Source organism: Melospiza georgiana, chromosome 2, assembly GCF_028018845.1.
Source record: "Melospiza georgiana isolate bMelGeo1 chromosome 2, bMelGeo1.pri, whole genome shotgun sequence".
NCBI classification, from domain to species: domain Eukaryota; kingdom Metazoa; phylum Chordata; class Aves; order Passeriformes; family Passerellidae; genus Melospiza; species Melospiza georgiana.
The window spans coordinates 91,438,248-91,461,732 of NC_080431.1; the positions used below are offsets into that span (position 1 = coordinate 91,438,248).

The window sequence follows — 23,485 nt, forward strand, 5'->3', positions numbered from 1 at the left end:
TGCCAAGCTTCCATCCCTTGGGCAATAATAGGAAACAGCAAATTTCAAAGCAGGCCACTGCTCATTCCAGCCTAAGTGCTCAGGTGAGGGGCTCTGGCAGCAAACCAGCCATTTGCCAGCAGTCAGGAAAAAAGGGATTCTTCCCCCTGCCCCCACCCCCTTGTCAAGTCTCAGTTGCTCAGAAGAAGCTTAAAAATTGCAGGAAAGCCAGTCTTCAAAAAATTCCTGATGAGTTTTCAGACACATTACAGAAATACTGATATTTCTCACTTCTATTTTGACATGTGCTGAGAGGCTTATGGACAGGAAGCTCTGTGGTTATTTATACACCCTATTCTCATCATTTCATCTCAGCCAGCTCGTTCCAGTTCCAGCACACCTGCATGTAACTGTTTCCAGAATTAATTTCTCAGTGAAGAAGCAAGCTAGGAAAGCACCCTTGCAATGAAGAACACCGAATGAGTAGGACATGGAAAATCCAGTCAATAATTTTGCAAGAGATACCACACAAGTTATTTGCGACTGAACACAGCAGAGGGGAAAAAACATAGGTACGTCAAGAGCAGGAAATGGATTTAAAATTGGCTCTGGTGGGAGGGGGGAATGTTGAATCAAGCCTTGTAAGCTGGTCAGTGTGTTTCCCTATAAAATGTCTTTTCTAACTGATTTAAACATCTCTGTTTATTTTCTTTTAACATTTAAACATTTCTGTGTAATTCTCTTGCCCACTACAAAAAGGGGTAACAAGTCTTGTGCCGTTTCTGCCTGAGCAGCTTCACTACTCCTGGCTTTGAGAAAGCTACATATCACCTGTGGTTGGCTGCAAATTTAAGTGCTGAGGGACAAGGATAAGGAGCTAATAACCTTCTTCTGCTATTGATTATCAATGACATTAAGAGACATCCCTGGTACCCTGTAAAAAAAATTTCCAAAATAGCAAAGATAAATATCCCACTTTTTTAACAGCAACCATGTGGTGATTCCTAGATTTGTTCATCTGCTACATATCACATTTATGAATTTTACAAATGTGTAGAAGTGCCTGATATCTGGATATCAATGCAAGCCTCTGTTAATTGGCTGTGGCAAACAGGAAGCTTTTCAGGTAAGTGCTACTAGGAACTAGATAACCTCAAATTTCATTAAAAATACATATGCAGTCTATCCCTTGTGACAAAGACTAACATGAAGTATGGCTAGTCCATCCAGCCAGGTTCCCTTTGCCTGGAGAAGCTGTTGCACTTTTCAGCTGCCAAAGAAAAATTTTCCTACAGTTGCTCAGACAAACCACCACTTTCTCAGCAAAAGCTGGGAACAGGAGCAAGTAAAAAAGGATGGTGGGCAGAGAGGCAGAAAGACTGGAGAAGACAGCTGCAGAAAACCCCCAAACTTTCTTTCTCACATGTACATTCACTACCTCATGAAGGAGAGGCTGGAGAAAGCTTTCTTCTTCTGTGCTACATTTCTGAGGAGCTTATTTCAATGATAAACTTGAACTGGGACTGAGAACAATTTGCAAGTGTTCTTTCCCTTCCCTCCAGTTTGCACCATTTTCTCACTCCAGATTAGTTTGTTTTCTCACTGCCAGTCCTTGTTTTGCTATAGCTAGTGCTTCAGCTCCAAAGTTACCAGCAGTAGCACAGCTTTCAGAAGCAGCACCTGTATTTCATGTCCCACTCTCAGAGGCAGCTGTGACAGCAGAGACACCTGCACAGAGAAGCAGTGTGGAGAGGCCCAGGTCACAGCAGAGGAGCAGGTGTGCCTCGTCCTTTCCTTCCCAGATCAGGCACAGGAGAAACGGACTGGTAAAAGCAGGAGAGAGCAGTGGCACAGAGCAGAGACAGCCTGCAGGGAAGAGCTGAGCAGATGACTTTCCAAGAATTAGCTCTTGTACCCAAAGCATGTGTTCTGCTCCTGAGGGAATGCCACTGGCTGCCAAAATAACAGCATTGTTATCCCTTTTGTCACTATAGTACCTATGCAGATGCTCCTTTTCGAACCACACTGAGGGCAGGAGCCTGAAGACCAGAGTTACAGAGCAGTACTTACGTTCTGTAAATGAGAACAGGTCTCCTGTAATTGATTTCTTCCTGGACCTGAGTGTTAATTTACATAATACATATAGCTGCAAAAATTAGGCATATGTAATCCAGATTTTGGCTTATTAAAGACCCCACAGAAATGTTTTATAACACAATTGAAACTGAATGTTCCAGGAAAGTTATGGAGTCATCAATATTAGTTATATTCTGCAGGGGTTTTTATCCTGTTATACAGCACTTATTCAATTACAAAACTAAATGATATTAAGTAGCTATTCTGTAAAACTATAGAGACTGTCAAATACTAGTGGTGGGAAAAATTACCTTGAAGCTACCTTTGTCTACTTGGCTCGGACTCCTTTAAGAGCTTATCACTTACAGTTTTACATACAGCTTGGGTACTTTATGCTTTAAGGGTCTATAGAAAGACACAGTGCCAATATAGATTTATAAAACATGTATATGAGGTTTTCCACAAACCATATGAAGATTTACATAAGCTCCATTAACCATGATTTTAAAGCAGTACCATCTTAAAAACCCCAAAACAGTTTCATTTCATTTTCCCTTTGCATAAGAACATCTTACTAAATTGCAAGGCATCAATGCAAACCAGGCATAGTGATATTCTGTATTATTCCCTACATCTGAATACACTAATGAAATTCAGTGCTCTTCTGACTGTGACAAAGTGGACTATGGAATAAGCCCCTTGAATTTTATTACTGCTCATTCAAGCACTGATAACTTCAAACCTCTCCCAGTACAAATCCTGGGTCTACTAAAACTTCATTAACAATTTTTATGTATGTTCACAGATTCCTATGGACAGCTGGGCTATGGAAGGCATCATGAACCTACTGCACATCTAATTTTTAGGTACCTACCACCATCTAGAGGAAATACACTGTACTGCCTAAAAACCAGTACTGAAAACTTTAGTGCTATTTAAACCAGTAGCTATCAAAGAAACCAGATGACCCTTACTATCTACTAAACTATGTTGCCTGTGCAGTTCCACTCCCAAGCCCCATATCAGCTGAAGAAAAAGAGCCCCTTATAGTTCCAGCAGCTACAACTGGGCTTTCATCTCAGGGAAAAAAAAAAAAGAGTGAGATTTCCTCTTTAAATAATAATAATAATAATTTAAAAAAAAAAAAAAAAAGCTAACTGAATCACATGGAATATTATTAGATCACAGCAGTAACTTTCTCCTTGTTTATAAGGCTCCTGGGCTAGTGTCAGCAATAGCTACTCCAACTTCTACTTGTGTACAGCTCGTATAAACATCCCATGGTGGGACGCAATGTCCGGTCAGCTGGACTGCAGAGGAAGCAGAAGCAGGTCGTAACCCTGCTGGCTGTGCCAGGGGCAGCTGTGGCTGCCCCACCTGCTCCCACAGCCCATCAGCCCCCAGCACCAGCACCAGCGGGGATGGCAGGACTCAGAATGCCAGCTTCCCCTGCTCTTCAAGCCACAAAGGAACAGGCTGGCAAAGCAGAAGGGGCACCAGTCTTCAGCTAATTTATGTGAATCCAGCCACAGACAGCAGATCTAAAGAAACAGATATGGAAAAACACCAAATCCTACACAACTACTTACGTGTCTTTTGTATTTGGTGCACAGAAACAAATTAAAACTTGGACTTTTAAATAATTAAAGAAAAACCAACCTGCATATTTTTACTATTTCTACTTTTTCTTTTTTTTTTTTTTTTTTAATCTTTGGTTATTTATTTGGGCAATGACGGCAGATAATTTGTTTTCGTATGCAGGCTGCAGCAGCAGCTCTAAATGCAAACTTCCAGAAGAGCCTCTGACACTTAAAAGCAAACTAAAAACAAGTAAATAGAATAATTTATATGGAAAAGAAAAAGTAAACAAGTGAAAGTAAACAGAAGAGTTCAAGGGCAGATACTAGGTCAAATTGCAATGAGTGCAGGGATTTTACTACCAAAAAAAATCCGGAAGTGAATATCAGCTATCAATTAGCATACTTTCAAGCCACTCTGTGCCAGCAGAATAGCTACAGAGGCAGTGCTGGTGCAAAGAAAGACAGTCTCCACTTCTTATGTGGGCCACAGGGCAGTCTAGTCCTCTAAAAAAGTGTTATTTTTTCTGATGGACTTATTTGAGTATTCCTACACTTTTGTTCTCCCTACTGTGCTTCAAAAACCCAGTAGGGAAAATCCTAACACTTGTGCACAGAGAGACTACATTTCCCCTGCCATTTACCTACCAGCTACTCAGCCTGGGCTTTTACATAGTACTGCAAGCTCAGAGCACAGAGTTTTGATATCCATGAGTGCTTCTTTAGTTGGGGTTTTTTATTCATACCTTCCCCAACCCCATAAAAAAAGAGAGACCTGAGCAGACATGGATCCTTTGCCCATGTCAGTACACAATGGCAAACAAAACTGTTCTTTAGAAGCTCTGGTTGGATATATCAAGACCCTGCTTGGACAGATCCTTGACTATCCTTGGACAGAGATCCATACAGAAGGACAAAGTAAAATAACACTAGAACAGGACAGACTCTAATATACAAAGAACTGATGTGTGGATTTTTTAATATATATCTTTCTGCTTCGCAGAGATCTACAAATCTGCTTATGGCATTTTTCAGACTCTCAAACCAGTGGAAGGACGCACTGTCCTGATATTTCGCTCTTCTATCAGATAGCTCTAGTAAATAGAGAATGGAGCAGATATGGGATCTTGAGTATAAGATGACCTCAAGCAGGAGGAAAATCCTTCATGCTCAAATATGCAACACACAGAACATCATCTTATTTTCAAAAGCTTTGGAAAAACAGTAAGCAAATTCTCTTTTTGAAGAATTGGGACTTGAAGGAAGTCTTGGTGAGCAAGACGAAATACTGAGGGGTGGGAATGTAGCCATTTCATCCAAATATAAAAACAGAATGATTATCAGCATCACTGAATATTGAAACAACCCAGTATCTTTCATCCCTCAACACAAATAATAATTAAAACAAAAAAGAAGGCTGTTCTCTTTGAAATACAAATACGTTGCTTTTATGACTGATTATCTCAGGTTTTACAGCATGACTGCCTGCAAAACCTTCTGATAAGAAGCAAAGAAGCAATCACCACTGCACACACAACACACCAGGATGGGAGAAGATTACTGAAAGGAGCAGAGGGTTGGCAGCACAAAGGCAGCAAGAAGAGGGAGAAACATGTTTCCCAAAACCTTTGTCCTGAGCCCCCCAGCCATTTCACTCACAGCCAGTCCTTCTTGCCCTGGGGAGCCCAGTCCCTGCTCCTGAGAAGCTGCAGCTTCAAGGGGAGCCAGCAGAGGTTTTGGGGAGCAAAGCAGAGCAGGGGTGGACTTGCCCTGACACTCATGGAGTGGGGAGGGGGCAGTGACTGCCTGCCTCTCACACCTGAGCCTCAACACTCCAGTCTTTGAGCAGGCAAAGACTTTTTCACATCTTGCAAACAACAGTGGTTATCTTACAAACTACAGTGATCAGTGGAATGGGGAGGAAAAGGCAGACTTCTGTCTGCATATTAGGCTCCTCACCAGCTTGCATCAAGGACACAGGTGAGATGGGGGAAGGGGAAACATCTCACTGGGTTACAGTTCTTTAGCCTAAACCTGCTCCCTCGTGTGGTTCAAGATGGGAACTGTGGCCCTGCATAGGCACCAGCCCTGCATCCATCTTCCCAATGGCTTTTCACCTCCACCCTGCCCAGAAAGTGACTTTTCCTGCAGGCTTGCTGTCTGTATGCAAACTAGACAGGTTCAAGAGAATCCTATTGCCATTTTGCTCAAATTCATAAGATGTGAATTAAGGCACACAAACATAACATTAGTGTCTCAAATTTAAGACTCAGGAATACCAACTGGCCCATCTAATGACCTCTGCTTCTATGTGGATGATAAAATATGAACACATGTTAATAGGGTCAGAGAGTCCAAAAGCCACTTTGAAAACCCTTTGGAGGAACTGTTATGTGTTCTTCTAGAGACAGTTTCAATACAAAACTGTTTCAAATACCTCTGTAGGTTCTGAAGACGTTTTTATTTTTCCTACACACAAGTTGTTTCAGTAAACTTAAATTATATTTTACTATCTAGATAATCCCAAGCTGAGGCAGTATGCACTGCTTTACACTGACTGAGACAAGGAGAGAAACTGCTCCCCTCTGCTACTCTCCATCTTGGGAGGGGGAGAAGCAAGGAGGCCTCTATTTTAATGAACATGTTCAGAAAGAAAAAATGAAAACTAAGAAGAAAAAACTCTGCTGATGGCCGTTTAGCCCACACCAATGTACACCTGACTCTGCAGCACACAAGGCTGAGCAGAATCTCTTCTTCTTTGCCCACTTATCACAAAACAGTGCCAACATCTAAAACAAAAAGTCCTGCAGGATCTCTGCAATGTAGTTTTTGGCTTTTATGTACACAGACATTTTAACACAGCCTGCAGGATAACAGAACACAATTTACATGGGTTCCAGCATTTTTCCAGGGTGGCTGAATGGTACTGTCTATCCAAGCAGCATGCTTTGTAAGTGTCAGCTTCATGGACTGTGATAATAAACAAGGTGTCTGGAGGGGGCTGCATTTGAATTTCAAAACAGAGCAGCTTATTCTTTGCTGTACCTTCCTGATGGCTAGACCTGGGATGGGTGTTTTGCAAATGTTAAGTATCACAGATAATTAAGAGGAAGAGAAAAAATTACCAGCCGTTCCATCTCCTGCTCCCGAAGTCGCTCTTCTCTCTGCCTCCTGTGATAGTCCATGAGGTCTTCCCTTCCTGAAATCGAGCTAATGCTGTTCTTCCGCTCACGCATGGATGTTTGCACAGAATTTGGTGTCTGTCTGTAACTTTCCAGATCTGGGTCATCAAGTTCCATGGAACTGGTGGAAAGGTTTCTTCGGACAGAGAATGACCTCTCAAAATCCACTGGGGAGAAAGAACTACTGGGACTTGTTCCTGAGAGTCCAAGTCTGTCAAAATCATCAGGGAGATATGGGGAAGAAGGTGCTAAAAGCATTTTTTTAGCAATACGAGGGCTTGCAGGAACACTGAGAGTTGAACTGACATAAGGATTACTCCTGGAGACAGAGTTTACATGTGGTGAAACCCCTGAGCTGCAAGAAGAAAAATTCAGGTAATTATCAGCATCAAAAGCATTCTGAGGTAGATCTTTTTCTCCAAGTTTTTTCCTTTTACTATTACCCAGAGAGCTTCTGGGGGGCAAACTTAATGGCACCAGCTGGTTTTCTGTTGATTTATAAAGTCTGGGTAGGGAACGACTGTACATTCCCATATGACTTAGAGATCCACCAGAGTATTTCCTTGGCCGTGAACCCAGAGTTTCCATCAGCTCATCCTTGTACTTCACTGGTTTTATGTGAAGGGCCAGACTGTTTTCAGCATTCATCCTCCTGCCTTGCTTTGGGCTGGAAGGCATGCTGGCTGCCCCAGAATTGCTACCAGGTGAAAGCATCAGCTCATTCCCCGAGCTTCCATTCCACATAGTCAGAAGAGAGCCTGAGATCTTCTTAGATTCCAGCATTCCTGGGAAGTAGATGTTGTCATAAGATTTATTTCTCTGACTGTACTTTGAGTAGTGAAACTTTTCCATGTGTCCAAGGGATTTTTCATTTTCTCTGCTGGCATAAATGTCAAAATCTGCCCTTCCAGAACTATACCCACTGAGGGAAGGAGACATGCCTGATATGGAACTCAAATGCTTTGCAGAGATGCTTTTATCTGGAAGATATGGGCTTTCACAGGGGAACTGCTTCCCTCCTTGAATTTTGTTAATAGAGTGCATATTTTTAACACTGGTGGAAGGATTAGGCTTAATTGGCATAGGTTGTGAAAGGGTTAAATAAGAGCCAGCATAGTCCCCATTTGTTTTAAATTTAAGAGTTGATGAATATTTCCTTGTGTTGAGGTTTTCCGTAATATCTTGGAGACTACTTTCAGGGGAATTTGCCACAGAACCCTTTCCCAAATTAGCATTTTGTAATTCCATCTGGTTCTGTGAGTGGCTATAGTCTGCCATAATCTTGCTAGAATCTGTAAAGAAGACCAAACGAGGAAAAAAAAATTAGCAAGTAAATAGCCTCTTGCATGCGCATGCCTGCAAAATAATGTGAACACTTTTTGCAATAATTACTGTGTGTAGAAGTTGCGGGGGGTCACATGGTTGGGACGGACGGAGACGAGATCTCTTTGAAGCCAAGTCGTATAATGTGCAGTTTATTGCAAAGGGCGTGGGTGAAGGGCCCTGCTGGGAGCTGCCAGCCGCAGCTCGGAACAGGCCCGAGAGAAGAGAGGCTTAAAGTGTAAAGCAAAGGGTTAAGAGTGGAGAGCATGTAGAAAGGAGGGGGTGAAGAAGTGTAGAGAAGAAGACAAAGAGACAAAAGAGAGCAAAGAAGAGAGAGAGCAGAGACAAAGCAAAGAGAGATAAGAGAGAAGAGATATAAGAGAGCAGGAAAAGAGACCAAAGTTCTCGTTACAATACAATAAATCATCTTCAGTGTTGAATATTCAGATTCTCATTGACTAATCTACTACAGCATGCATATCCTATAACATTCCTATACAACCTATAAGAATCACTACTGTGATTACACTTTAAACCCTAAATCTTACTCTTTGGGCCCTATCTGCCAAGCTGCAAGGCCTGCTCTGACTCTTAGGCCTGCCTGCTTGTAGAGGGAATTGTTTCCTCCAGGGGGGATTACATTCAGCTGGTCACATCATTGTTTTCCCGTTGTTCAACTACAACTAAGGGATCTCTTTCATTTCAATCTCACTTATAGTTTCTATATTCTCAAAATCTTTTGCCAGGCAGTCATATTTATAAGGCTTTCTTGTTTCATCCTCCCCAACAACTGTGCTCGTAGTAAATGTGCCTCAGATCACTAAGCAAAGGAGGAGATGCACAATTTTCCCATGTGTTTCCGCAAAAGATGGGAGACTGAAAAAGAAGGGGTAGAGGCACAAAACCATACAAAAATCAGCAAAACAATTGGAGAGAGGCTAGACTCTTTCTTCGCTGTCCAATCCTTTGCAGGAGCCTGTGGCTAAGCCTTTATATTCCTGAGCCTCTTGAGATATCCATGAAGTAAGGAAGAATTATTGCCCCGATGTTTTACAGCTGAGGAACGGAGGCACAGGAAAAATATACAACACAGACAGCAGAGTAAAGAATCCAATTCAGGTCTCCCAGGGCCAAAGACATAGGACACTGCTGTGGATCACCTCTCCCTTTAATCTGGGCTGCTAGAGCATCTGAGCCCAAACAAACTAGCGAGCTCAGTTTAAAGCTCAGTAGGAATTTGTTACCTTTTTGCTTAGTGGATGGTCCTGCAAAGCTTAATGGGAAAGTACAAAATCAAGTCACATTTTTCAAGGTGTTTCAGCTTATTGCTCTAAAAATATAAGGCTGCAACTACCTCTGCAAAGAACACTTTGGTTAAAAGACAACCTTAAGGAAGCAGAATGCTAGGTTGCATGACTTTATTCAAAACAACAAAACCACATGACTATTAAAAATACTGCTGAGGGAAAGGTTCCAGATCCTAATGATTTTGCAAAAATCTAATTTATACTCAGGAAGAGAGCACAGACCAAAAAAGCCTTCGCTCTGCTGGATGTTATTGTTCAACAATGTATCAAGCTCTAGCATATAGTTCTGAGCTCCACTTTGCCAAAAGCAAAGAAAAGAATTCAGCTCCTGACAGTGCCAGTCACTGCAGGAGATAAACTGGACCCCCAGCAGATTTGCACTTAGACCTCAGCTGATGTAGAAATGACATCATTAATATTTACAGCAGCTCCTGATTTGTGCTAGTCTACACCTGCAACTCATAAAGCACTCCTGAGTGTCAGTTACTGAAGTGCCAGCAAGAGTTTCTGAAAACAAGGGTCAAATCTGGGATTTACTCTTGGCTCAGTCACATTTCAGCTATGACTTCAGCTTCCTCATGAGAAATTGAATTTCAGCTTGTCCTCAGAGGGAAAAACTAATGTGTAAAGTGCCCTTAACATCCTCAGAGGCAGTACTTTAGTCCAAGTACTGCTTCATGCAATTACATGAACTAAGAGACAGAATTTGGGACTTCTGTCCGCCACCAGAGCTCATATGACCTGGTTTCATTGAGAATCACTAGGTTCAGATCTTGTGGAAGGTGGCAATGGGTTCTTCACAGGGGTTTCTGGGACCTTCCTTGCTGATAAGGCACAATGCTTTGGAATTCACCACTGTCCAGGGCATCAGCAGTGCTCTGCTGCCCAGGCCTCCCCTGCACCACCAGGCATGCAACAACAGCTTCTCCTCGGTTATTAAGGAAAAAAGCCATAAGTTTGAGAACAAAGGTAACCATCACTACTAATGGAATAGAGTAGGCAGAAGATAAAAGGAGCCAGCATTAGGGAACACAAACACAAAACTCAAAGTAAAATATGACACCTTCTTGACCACAGTGGACCCGGTTAAGCTGTTGTTAATTACAAGCTCTGGTAGTGGCCAAAAGCATTAACTTCCATCTTCAAAACTAAACCTCAAGTCTACCACTACACAGGATTTAATATTTTATGCTGGCTGTAATTATGGGATTTATACTATATTTATAATTTTAACACACTCATTATGATGATACAACTATTGAAGCTGCCTTTGAACCAGAGAGCTCACAGAGTTCTCCATCACACCATAACCACCTTGAGCACTGAAACTGCCATTTCTTATATTGCAATATTTTACTTGGCATTTTTTAGCTATTTTCATAAATTTTGATAACAGCAACGATGAATTTCAAATGAACAAAAGGATAAATGTGACCCAAATTCAAAAGAACTCTTCACAGGACAAGAAAACATCATCTGTATAAATCAAGTATTCATGGTATTAGTGGTGTTTTGTGGAAAAAGATGTAGAATTTATTTAAGAGCCCAGATGTAAAACACAATTTATATGCCTTTTATACTTAACCTTTCATTGTGGAATGGACCCTAATTTCCATCTCAGTCTCTCTTTCTCCTCGCCTCTTCCAAATCTCTCTTAAAACTGAAATCTAATTTCATATGAAAATTTTACTGTCCAAACCTTAACTAACACAGCTAAGTTCAAATATTTTTGCAGAAATTTCACTGGCTCCTCTATAAATAGCTTGGCAGACATATTAATAGGATATTAATAATTGTTCATTACTCCCTTGCAACAGCAGTAGGACACATTTAATCCTTCAAAGACTGAATGCTTTAGCCAAAAAACAAGTTAGCTCATGGAAACTTTCATGCCTGTTCACCACAGTGAAGCAGTGAAGGGTTCATTGTACTTGAAATCCAAGCAAGTACAGTAAGAAAAGGTCACAATACCTTCATGTAGCCACTCCAGTTCAGCTTTTCTCTACTATCCCTTATGCCAGTTCTTCTTTTTGCTTCCAGTGCCACAGAGCCCACAGTCACACAGTTAAATCCCAAATGGACAACAGCACACGTTTAAGTAAAACATAGCTGCTTCCCACCAACCATATCTTGTTTGTTTTGCTTATCTTTAGGGTAATGTTTGAGTAGAGACTTGGTAAATATGCCAGGATGTGTTACACATCCTGGCTGATGCTGTCTTGGCATGCATCTATAGAGACTGAGGATGGGAGCTTCAGCTTGTGACATGTCCTGAACCCATCCTGCATCCAGGTCAGACCCAGTTTTCATGCTCAGCTCAAGGGTCCTCTGTTTAGCAAAGTATTTGCTGCCTGGAGCTACAGAAGGAATTTTTTTTTTTTTTTAATTTTTATTTTCCCTCTCTCGTTCCTTTTCTTCCTTTCCTGAGTTGTTTAGCTGGGAGTCACTGATATCTATTACAGACAGGCATTAAAGTGATGGGGGAGGGCTGGCTGTCTGTAGCATATCCAGATGTGCCTAGTTCTGCCTGGTAAATGGAGTTAGACATGGAATAAGAACAGAGCACTGATCTTATCCATGTGTCAAGAGAATAAAAGGACCAAAGTAAATTAGAAATTCTGAAAGTTCTCAGTGCATTACAAATAAACTTCAGTTTAATTGATTACCTGATCCAACATTCTGGAAGGAGGAGAGGTTTTTTCTGTTTTGCATCATATTTCTCTTCTATTGGATGGTTAAAATGACACTAATTTGAGTGAAACAGATAAATTTTGACCTGCAAATAAAGTAAAAAAGGAAAAAAATAGCATTCTGTTAAGAAGTGTATCCTGGGAACATTTTTCAAGTGCATAATATAGAACACAATTAGCTTTTCTTACGGTAAAATTTCCAGAAACAACTCAAAGAGAAATATGTTAAAAGATATTTAGAAAGGACAGTTCACATTTAATATGGTGACTGTGGAAAAAAAAGTGCCAAAACCTGTCTGCAGCTGGTTTATGCTTTTAAAAGTATATATAATTACTTTTCATAACAAGCCATTATCTATGATCCTGACTCTGTACAGGCAGTTAATAATCACACCTCTTGAGTTTTGTCTGTAATACTGTGGCTTCCTTAAGAAATCACTAACAAGGTTTCACTTTGCTGCTGAAGACGTTATTTGGAAAGCCCATAGCCCAAGTTCAGCCCACGCAACACCAGCATCCTGCAATCATGAATAAACCCATACAAAACAAAGAAAATGTATGTAATGATTTTTGAGTTTCCAAAGAAGCCAGACTAGGGATGCAAAGGGAAACTTAAAAGTTTATTTAAGATCAAATTTTAAAATTGATATGGCTACAAGAGAGATTTGGTTTAAAAGAAATGTCAAAATTGAATCCCAGCCACTAAAAACTAAAATTAAATCTAAATCCAAATAGAGGACCTCTAGTGAGTTACTTATTAACAGATTTATTTATTTTTTATACACATCTGTTTTTAAAAGTTTGAGAAAAAAACCATTTAATTGCATCAAGTGACAAAATTAATGATGACCATCTGTAAGTCCTCTGAGCTTAGCTCTGGACAAGCAAATATAAATGTGTCAGAAAAACAAGTAAAGAATGGAGACAGATGTCTGGGCTGTCTAGAGACAAGCCACCTATTTAATTAACTGCAGTCATCACAGCGCCAAGGTTGCAGGTCTGTGGTGCACAGACTTTCTGTGCCATGCTTTTTCATGTTATTCTCTTGGGAAGACAGGCCTGGGAGAAGGGAGCTGGCTGCTGATCCTTGTGGAGGGAAGCTCCTTCTCTCTGACCTCTGCCTTTTGCCTCTCCTGCTCCCCACAAGCTGCTCTCCCAAGAGAGGCCAGACCTTTCCCTCTGTTCATCAGGAATCCCCCTGTGCTGGCCTCACTTTGCAGTGCTTTTTCTTTCTCTATAGAGGTCATTTCTCAGTCCTAAGGAAAGTTTTAACCCCACTGTGCATATTCTGCCCCTCATAGCAAGATGCAGGTTCCTTTAACATCACATAATCCACTGTTCCCAGAAAATGGCACTACTGTCCAAGGAACCAGAGAACAGGAAGCCCCCCAGAGCACTGCAGCTCCTGAAGGGACTCACCCACATGTCCAGGCCTTCCAGCACAACAGGACTGAAATTCTCCAGAGCAGCTGATGGGGAAGAACCTGGCCAGCAGAGAGCTTTACAACCCAAGTTTCATCCTCAGAAGGTTATTTTATTGACATGTGACATTTACCATGATTTTTACCTCATTTGTCTTCCAATCCATTGACAGACCCCTTTGCTAGCTCTTTCCAGCTTGCCACAGATCCTCCAAACTCAAAGCCTGCACAGCATCCCAGGCACCCAGCTTTGCTGGAGCGGGGCTGGGGACTGCCCCTGGACCCCAAGCACAGCTGCAGCCACAGGCAGCTGACCCCAGCAAGAGGTGACAGTGGCTCTCCCACTTGTCTGCAGACCAAACACTGAAGGATCACAACACAAATCCAGTTAATACTGCCACTATGTTGACACCTTGGCATATTGCTTGTGTTATCTCTATCAAAAATACTGTACTTTGTGCCCAGAGGTGCCCAGAAAAGAACCAAAAATTTAATTTTTCAGGCCATGTTCAACTTAACACAGAAAATTACTGACACTCAACATTTCACAGATGTCTGCAACAAAGATGTCACCGTATCATTGAAGAGAAAAATGAAACAGGGAAAACTTGGAATTAGAAAACAGAACAAAGGGTTGGTTAAAAAAACAGGAAGATTCATTGCATTTCCCATATCTCTGATTTATGTCTTGTGATTTATGGTAAAAACCACCAAAAACCTCATCCTTCCTACCTTGTGAGATGACAGCTACCACTTAATCAATGTGACAAACTCTCCCAGCTTTATATGCTGATTAAGGAGAGCACATCTCAAAGGGAAGGGTTTCTGTGCAATTAAAAATACAATTTTTTATTCAGTTTGGTGAATACTTGGGTTTTCTAATAACCTTTTTTAAGGTTAAATATTTATATGGTTTCATTTCATGTTTGAGAACTCATCACACATTATAGCATCCCACAAACTCCCTCCCCTTGGTCAAACCCCAAGCCCTCAGCTCTAGAAACATCAGTAACCACTCACCTTAAGAGTTAGTCCTCCTGCAGGGGAAAAACTGACTCCCAAACGGACCTTTTGTGTCACAATTTCCTCTGGTTACTCCTTCCCCTGTCCCATTACTGGCCTGGCATCCCTGGGGGCCATCCCACTTCCCCTGAAGGCGGGTCAGTCCCATCTGCCCAGCCCTTAGCTCTGCCCCCCACCCCTTCCCCTTGATAAGCTGCCTGCTCCACGTGGTTCGCTCTCTTTCCCGTCGGGTTTCCCTTCAGCGACTGTATTACTCTGCTGGAATAAAACCTTGCCAAAGAGCCTTTCTTGCCTCTATTGCTGAGCCACTTGCAGTAAGTGTTGAGTGGAGGTTTGACTGCATTGCCTGAATGTTAACTCAGTCTGCTTTTTGACAGGAGAAGTTTGTTGGGGACAAGAGTTAGGCAGTAGCACCTACCATTCTAACGCCTGTATTTTTTAACACATCTCCTTCCCTAGAGGATGAGAGATCAGAGAAGTCATCACTTAGTAATAATTGGATTTGAAGGAGAAAAGAACTTTTTAAAAAACTTTCCATTGTGAGCAAAACCAAGAAACAATGAGTGAATTAATGAGCTAATGTAACAAATCGCTCAAAATCCACAGTATATCTACTCTCATGAAATCATACTCTTCTAGATAAGGTTATGCAGGGCCTCCAGCAAGGCTGACTCTTGTAACAGAGCACATGCCACGCTCTGCCTTGTCTGGAATGAAGCAAAATTATTTCATCTGGGATTTATAAAGTCATCTGAAGTGAATGTATACAGCATTACCAATCATGTTTCATCTCTACAGTGCTCAGGCCAAATTAAGTTTTGTTTCACTAACAACCAGAAGAAACAATGATTCACAACTCAAGCAGAGAGTCAAACAAAGGATTCCAATTTTAAGATATTATAACACTGGGTGGCTTTACAGTAAGAACTCCTTTCCCTTGTGCAGTGGTTTAAGCCCAGCTGGCAACTCAGACCCTGCAGCTGCTTGCTAATACCCACCCAGGATGGGGGAGAGAATCATAAAAGAGTGAAAACATGTATTAAAATAATGACAGTTTGATATATAAAGCAAAAGTCATGTACAAAGCAAAGCAAAATAAGGAATTGAACCCCTAGGAAACCCTTCTCGTCCCAGCTTTATATGCTGATTATGATGCCACAGGATGTGGGATATCCCTTGGGCCAGCTGTCCCAGCTATGAACTTCCCATGCCCCCTCAGCCTCCTCACTGGTGTGGCATGAGTTGAACAGTCCTTGACTCAACAGAAACACTACATAGCAACAACTGAAAACACCAGTGTGTCATCAACATTATTCTCATACTAAATCCAAAACACAATGCTGTAGCAGCTAGCAGAAAGAAATGAACTGTACCCCAGCCAAAACGAGGACACTATTGTAGGGGCCAAAAGCTGCAGTTCAACCAAGCCACAAGTACACTACCTGTATACCCAGCACTTCCCAGCATTTCATCCATAGATTTAGGGAGAAGTTTTCCCAGCACATAAGCTTCTCACCTATTCTTTACTTCTGCCTGGGCTACCTACCTCCCTTTAGCAGACTCTGCTCTGGCACCCACTTTGCTCTTACGTTACCAATCAAGAGGGTTGCAGTGCCACAGACATCATCAATGCCCTTCTGTGACTGATAATAAACAGCTCTAAAGCAAATTCTCAAACTTGGCCATCTATCCGATTGAATATGAGCCAGCAGTGTGCCCAGGTAGCCAAGAGGGCCAATGCCATCCTGGCCAGTATCAGAAATGGAGTGGCCAGCAGGAACAGAGAGGTCATTCTTCCCCTGTACTCGGCACTGGTGAAGCCTCACTTGGAGTATTGTATCCAGTTCTGGGCCCCTCACTTTAGGAGGGACGTCGAGTTACTTGAGCGTGTCCAGAGGAGAGCAACGAAACTAATAAAGGGCTTGGAACACAAGTCATATGAAGAGCGACTGGGGAGCTGGGGTTGTTCAGCCTGGAGAAAAGGAGACTCAGGGGTGACCTCATCACTCTCTACAACTTCCTAAAGGGTAGCTGTAGTGAGCTGGGGGTCGGCCTCTTTCTCCGGGCAACAACAGACAGAACAAGAGGACACAGTCTCAAGCTGCGTCAAGCTAGATGTAAGTTAGAAGTAAGAAGGAAATACTTCACAGAAAGAGTGGTCAGATACTGGAATCATTTACCCAGTGAGGTGGTAGAGGCATCATCCCTTGAAGAATTCAAAAAAAGACTGGATGTGGCACTTGCTGCCATGATCTAGTTAAACAGTTAGAACATCGGCTGGACTAGATGATCTTATAGGTCTCTTCCAGTCTTGAAATTCTGTGATTCTGTGATTCTGTGATCTTTTAAGGCTTTTTTGATCTCCATTGTTTTTTCATTTTCAGTTTCTCACTGAACATTAACAGCGTCTCCCTGCAGCTCTTGGCACTTCTACTATCTCTGACATTTCTATTCAGAAACTCCTACAGCAGTGTATTGCCACTCTTGGAAAACAGATGAAACCCCAACTGAAGCAGGGTGGGGACAAAAGCCCATCACTGGCACTGCCTGCACATCATTAGAGTTTCATTTGTTCTGCACAAGATCTTCAAATGATTAGGGTCTGTTTCAACTATTCCAATGAAAGACACATTGTTTTGGAAGCAAGAAGGCCTCTTGAATTTTCACACTCTGAACAAAATTTGGTGAGTGAGTGCTGATGGCTTCAGCATCTGGAGATTTCATTTTCCCACAGTATAGCACGCCTACGTGCATAAACAGACTGTTCCATCACCAAGCTCATTTACCTTTTCCCTGTGTAATCTGAGGACAATGTACTTACTCCTGATTAAATCAAACCTGGTTTTATTCCTGATTAAATCAAACTTGGTTTTATTCCTGATTTATTCTGCTTATTTACAAATAAAAGTCTTGATAGGCTCAATGGCAAAGTAAAACTCACTGGAATCTACTGTTTACCTCTGAAACACTTATATGGAAATTCACCTTTCCTCAAGCCCACTGTCATACTAAAACGATATATTCACAGAAAGGCACCTGCATAATTTGGTGGAGACTCTGTACCCATGAATGGACACATCTTTATGAGACAGCAAAGTCATCTCTGCCAAAAACTGGACAACTCAGCAAGGCTGTGATCTAAAGGTTGCCCTAAACATCCTTCTCAATTTCCTCCTCCTCCTACCCCACAACATAATACACTAGACCCCAAACTACACCTAACTTCTTGCCAGCATAGTCCTGAAATCTGTTCAGTCCCTGTCTTTTCAAGATATAAATCCTGCAACACATAGGTCTTTGCATGCAAGTGAGCATAAGGCCTGCTTATAGGCAGATTGTTTTAGTTCCTAAAACTCACAGCTTGGCACCTTCAGCAAAACTAAATGAATTAAAAATCAAATATCTGTGAATCATATTTGACTAAGTCACTCCCTTTCAACCCTGCAGGTTTCCGATGTGGAAAAGGGAGTGGCAGAGGAAGTCGCTCTTATGGCTTACCTCTTTCTCTGAGAAATTATCATGTTGATACTGGAGAAGAAGAAGAAATAAAATAATGCAACAGGAAACACCTGAGTAACATTATCCCACTCATAAACCACATATGTTTTACTGTAACAACCCACATGACTACTCCAAAAATTGCACTTAAATATGACATTTTTAATTATCCTTATTGTTATAACATGATTCTCTCCTATTTGATACAGATTGATGTTGCAGGCATTGCCCATCAATTGCTCTTTCCAATAGATGGACATAATTTTAATCAGGTCACGACAGCTGACAATTTTAAATATGCATCAAAAATGAAAACATTCATTACCATGTAAACATTATGGCTAGGTGACTACAAACTGAGGGTAGAGCCATTGACATACGAGACACAAATAAAAATGCTGGGGAAAATGCTGAAGCTTTCTAACTTTTGTGCCTTAACATAGCTACTCTTACCTGAAACTGAAACTGTCAAAGCACTAAGCACTGATTTCAATGAATCTAAACTAATTCACATGCATTTGGTAAGACAAGATATTAGACCGCCTACTCAAACAGCATTACTTTAGTAGACATCACTGCCCCTCCTTACCTTAGAGTCACACTAACCACCGTTTCATCTGGAGTAGCTCACTGAGATAAGTTAAAGGAAGAAGGAGGGTTAATCCTTTTCTGCTGGAACAAAAGCCTCAGACAGGTAGAAACATACTAGAAGAAATTTCTGTTAAAACTGAACTCCTTTCATCATGCAGAAAGATATGGTTGACAGAGGACAAGCCAAACTCCAGCTATACTCATTTTTTCTATTTTGGTACTACCTTTCTGGTAGTTAAGTTCCAGAGTCAGTTATCTGACCCAATGACTGTATCATCTCATGACAGTAGTGACAAGCTCCCTGGTATCATTCCGATGCTATTTCATTAACTCCTTTGCTATTGAAAAGTTGAATATGCTTAAAAGATTTGCAAACTGAAACTTTAAAGTTTCACACAGAGTTGGCAAATCGAAAGCTCTGCTGTTGGGCTGCGACTGCTTACTGTGCAGACTAAGAAAACCCAAACCAAACAACATAGCTGGTGTACAAATAAATACATTTAAATACTCTAGACCAATTTCTCATTCCTGAAGCTCAATAAAACAGATTTTCTTAATCTAAAATTTCAGGAAGGGTACTGAGTGCAAAACAATTATGTATCCAAATTCATATCAAGCAGGAGCAGAATTTCTGTCTGTACAAGAGCAGAAAGACCTTAAAGAGAAGTTTCTCTGTTCCCACCCTATTTGACATGACAAATTTGCCCCTAGGGCACCCCTGACAAATACAATGAGAACAGGTAGGTAAGGCCCAGAAAATCTAAGCAGATAGAAAAACTAATTAAAACAGCTTCATCCACCCTTATTCTTTTTTCTTCTTGCATGTCCTTACCATTTTTCTCCCATCTATTGCATTTTCCCACTCTCAGGCAACCTTTGCCCGTGATCTGCTTTCCTCTGTGCTGACTTCTTTCACTGCCACTTTGTGCCTGTCACTTCCTTCTGTTAATCAGCTCTCTCTAGTGCCCATTTACTCTGACAGCTTCTGTCTCTCCTGTTTTGCTCATCCTTTTCTCCTCAATTTGTCTCCTTCCCGGGATGTTTGCCCCATATTTCCAAATGTCCCCTCTAGCTCTTTAACGCTTCTTCATTTCCCAGCAGTCTCAGGGCAGCAAGCATGCCTCCAGACTAAATGCTTCTCATCACACATGCTTGGCAAACCCCACCATGGCAGTGACAGCTTGAATGGCACCGCTGTGGCTGCTGTGCTGCCAAGCCATGGGTCTGCCTGTGCCAACACGGGACAGCATTTATCAGCAGGTCCCAGGACGGTGTTCCCTCAGGTGAGGCACAGAGGTGCTACACCTGCAGTTACACAATTTACTATATAACAAAGGAAGTTAAATGAAGTGGTTCACTTAAAAACTGACCCCACCTGCACAAGACCCGAGCAAGAAAAAAAACCTCAATCTTGGTCATATTTACACAGTTCACTCTACACTGTAGTCTCTGGAGGACCTTCTTTCTACAGGGGAAAAATTCCCTTGGATTTCTGTGGCATCTTGGATGTGCTCCACCAGTCTAAAACAAATCCTAAATGAACAGCACCTGCTCAAAACACCCAGAACATAATTTTATAGCTGCTTGTTTAATTCAGTGGAAAACACTGTTTGCCTTGCTAGCAGTTATTACACACCAGATTTAACCATTCATTTTAACAAATTAAAACAGAAGTAATACACAGTGAATACAGCATTAATCTCTTCATTAACAATCACCAGCGCTTGCCCATACCTACTTTGATTAATTCAGCTTTTCTCTGGATCTTCAAGTGCAAAAGACAAAGAAGATCTTAAATATCTTCTGTCCTTCTTATCCAGCTCCAGCCTCAAGATGGATCAGCTACCTTTACCTCACCCAATCTCCACTTCCTATCTAAACCCAAAATACTTTTAAATTTTTCATTATGGGCTTTGTTGCTTCTCAACAATAGTCAAATGATGCCTTTGACTACTTCCAAGGATATGGTTGATAATTGTATCTGATAAGCATAGACAGTAACTGATATGGAAAAAAAATGGCCACTCTTCCTGCCCTGGCTGATGGCAAAGATTTCCATTTCCTCAGTAAAAACAGACACACTAATGAGCTGATTTAGCATTTGTCAAAATGGAAGCAGAATAAATTACTGGTGTGTTAAAGGAACTGTGTAAAATGAACTATATAGAAAGGGTAGGATGTCACTACTTGACAGCCCTAAAAGCATCTCTTTTTCTGTAACCCGGTTAGTTCAGACTACCCCTCCCCATGACAGCAAAGGTAGCTCACTGAGATTAGTTAACCCTCCTTCTTCCTTTAACTTATCTCAGTGAGCTCTCCCATCTTCTCATCACTTAATCTCCTTTCTTTACTACACTGCTTCCTTCTGCTGTGGGAAAGCAAGACCATCTTCATTCACCCTTTCCAATTCCATTCTATCATGCCTTACTTCCTCCCATCTCTGATCCTTTCCCATGTTAATAACTTATTTTTGAGAACATTATCCACAAGAATATGGAGAATGCAAAAACCAGAAAGTTCACTAAACATGAAAATCTGCAAAAAAGGTTGTTCTTGTGTCCTTCTTCCTCCAAAAGAGAGTGAAGGTGTGGCACAAAAATGAATATTCTCCATGTTCTGACTGGCAACATGTTCACCCAGATGCCCTGAAGATGCAGACACAGGACTCGGGCACGTGCAGAGTCAAGGCACAGAGACAAGATGACAGGTTGACAAGATAAGCATTTGGGGGAAAAAGGAACTGGTGACAAAAGCCGTGTGTGTGAGATCAAGAAAGCACTCAGTGGCAGGAGCAGAAAGCCATCTCTTGAGTCTTTATGTAAGCGCAGATAGTCTATTTACACTTCTGGACATGGGTAAAATTCCTCAGCAGCTTTGGGGCAGGAGAAGGAGCGGAGACCGTAGTTTTCAACCCGCTGCTCCCTCTGATTGTGGGCAGATATCTTCCCAAGAAAAGCTCTGATCTCCAACTGAACTCATCACCGAGCGCGGGGCTCCGGGTGCCGCCGAATCCCACCCGGCTGCTGACAGGGCTACACGAGGGGGAACTTAGGAGCTCTGAATCTATCAGGGGAGATGGAGCCCAAACCCCCGATTTCCGTCCGCAAGCCGATCCGCCGTAACGCCGGGTTCCTGTCGCTAAACTCCAGCGATGCCGAGACGGCACCCATCGCCGGCTCAGCGCAGGGAACCCATGCCCGCCGGCACGGCAGCCCTCGCACAGCCGCAGGAGCCCTTATAGACCACCAGCCAAACAAAGGATCGCGGACAAAGAGCCTTGTCCCACGTCTTCCCCTCCACCAGGTAGATTATTTACGATGGAAAACCAAACCAAGCAAAGCCAAGCCCGGCCGTTCCTCCCTAGCTTCCTCGGACCTCGGACGGACGTCCCCGGCGCCCCCGGAACAGAGGCTTTGTTCGCCAGCGGGGACGCGGCAGAACCGGGGGAAACACCCGGACAAAGAGGGAGAAGCGTCTGGCGACGAAAGGGATAAGGAGGAAGGGAGCCCCGTCTCTATCAGCTGCGGGGTCCATGCAGAGCCGGGCGGCAAGGGGAGACTCCACCGCCCTCACCCGTCAGACGTGCGAAGGAACGGGAGGCGGGGGAGTGGATGGGGGTGATGGTGACACAAACTGCCTTAAAAGTAGCCCAAAAAACGGAGACTGCTGCAAGCAGCTGAGCCGGCGTCAGCTCAGGCTCCTGTGTATCCGAGAGGGACCCTCTCCCCATCCCCGCGGGGCCCCGCCGCCTCCTTCCATCCTGGCGGCCCGAGAGGGCGTCACCCACCCCGCGGGACAGCGCTTCCCCCGCACTCACCGCCGCCTCCCGCCGCCGCTCCCAACACATCCCGCTCTCCGTCGCCCGCCCGGCTGCAGGAGCGCCGCCGCCCCCGGGAGCCGCCCCCTGCCGCAGCGCCCGCCCCCCGGCGGGGCCGGAGCACCCCCGCGGGCTGAATGGTTCGCTCCCCTCAGGCCAGGGTCGCGGGAGCGGGGCAGGCAAAGGGCAGCCGCGATGGGGGGGAAGGGACGGAGCAGGGGGTGGGCGGACGAGAACGGGAAACGGGCACAGGGATGTCCCCGGAGGGGCCACCGTGGAGCTCTTCACGATCCATAAATATGAGTCGCCTGCCAATTTCCTGCCCGCGAGATTAGCTGAGCAAACAGGGCGGCGCTGGCAGGGCGCGGGCCCTGTTTTCCGTGCCTGGGGCGCGCTTTACCTGCGCCTGCCCTCCACCTCATCTTCCTCCTCCTCATCCCCGGGAAAGCCGTGTTTCAGAGGGGTCTGCCCTCCGCTCTCCCGATCCTTGAGCGGAGCCGGGTTGCCTCCGTTCCCTGACTGGGGCGACCCTGCTACTCACCCAGCCCGGGATCACACCCTGCTGTTGCTTCTGCCTGAGGGGTCCTGAAATTGAAGATTTTCTCTTACCTGAGAAAAACACACCCATGAAAGTATGTGTGTAATACATAGACACCCTCGTGTGTATACACACACACGGGGCTCCCAAAAGACCCCTGTCCAGTCCCCATGCATCACTGAAGGATGTAGCTGCCACCACCAGCTCTTTGCTGTTTCCAAAGCAGGGAACGGGCTGGTGAGACTGGCCGGTCCTTGCTGGAGGGATTTTCACACCAGCACCAGCTCGGCAAAAAGTGTTTGCAAGAGCAGCGCGTCTGGCCCGTCCCGTGTTTGGCAAGCGGCTGGAGGTGCTAGGACCCACCTTCAGGAGTCCTGGCTCAGGAGACTGCTCAGTGGCAGAGGCAGCATCCTGCGGGCTTGGAGCTGTTGCAAAGGGGAAAGAAAAGGGGATAAAGCTTCCG

General features: G+C 43.3%; 1 protein-coding gene across 3 annotated transcripts in view; it reads right to left on the bottom strand.

The window, feature by feature from the left end:
* PHLDB2 (pleckstrin homology like domain family B member 2) overlaps window positions 1–22,510 on the bottom strand; it is a 64,485-nt gene extending 41,975 nt beyond the window's left edge. For all 3 annotated transcript variants that reach the window (XM_058018387.1, XM_058018386.1, XM_058018385.1), the window contains exons 1-3: window positions 22,485–22,510; window positions 12,111–12,220; window positions 6,758–8,106 (exon numbers count right to left, since the gene is read on the bottom strand). In XM_058018387.1, the coding sequence (XP_057874370.1) occupies window positions 6,758–8,106; window positions 12,111–12,159 (1,398 nt within the window). In that variant the 5' untranslated portion in view covers window positions 12,160–12,220; window positions 22,485–22,510. The remainder of the gene's footprint in view (window positions 1–6,757; window positions 8,107–12,110; window positions 12,221–22,484) is intronic.
* Between the last annotated feature and the right edge of the window lie 975 nt (window positions 22,511–23,485).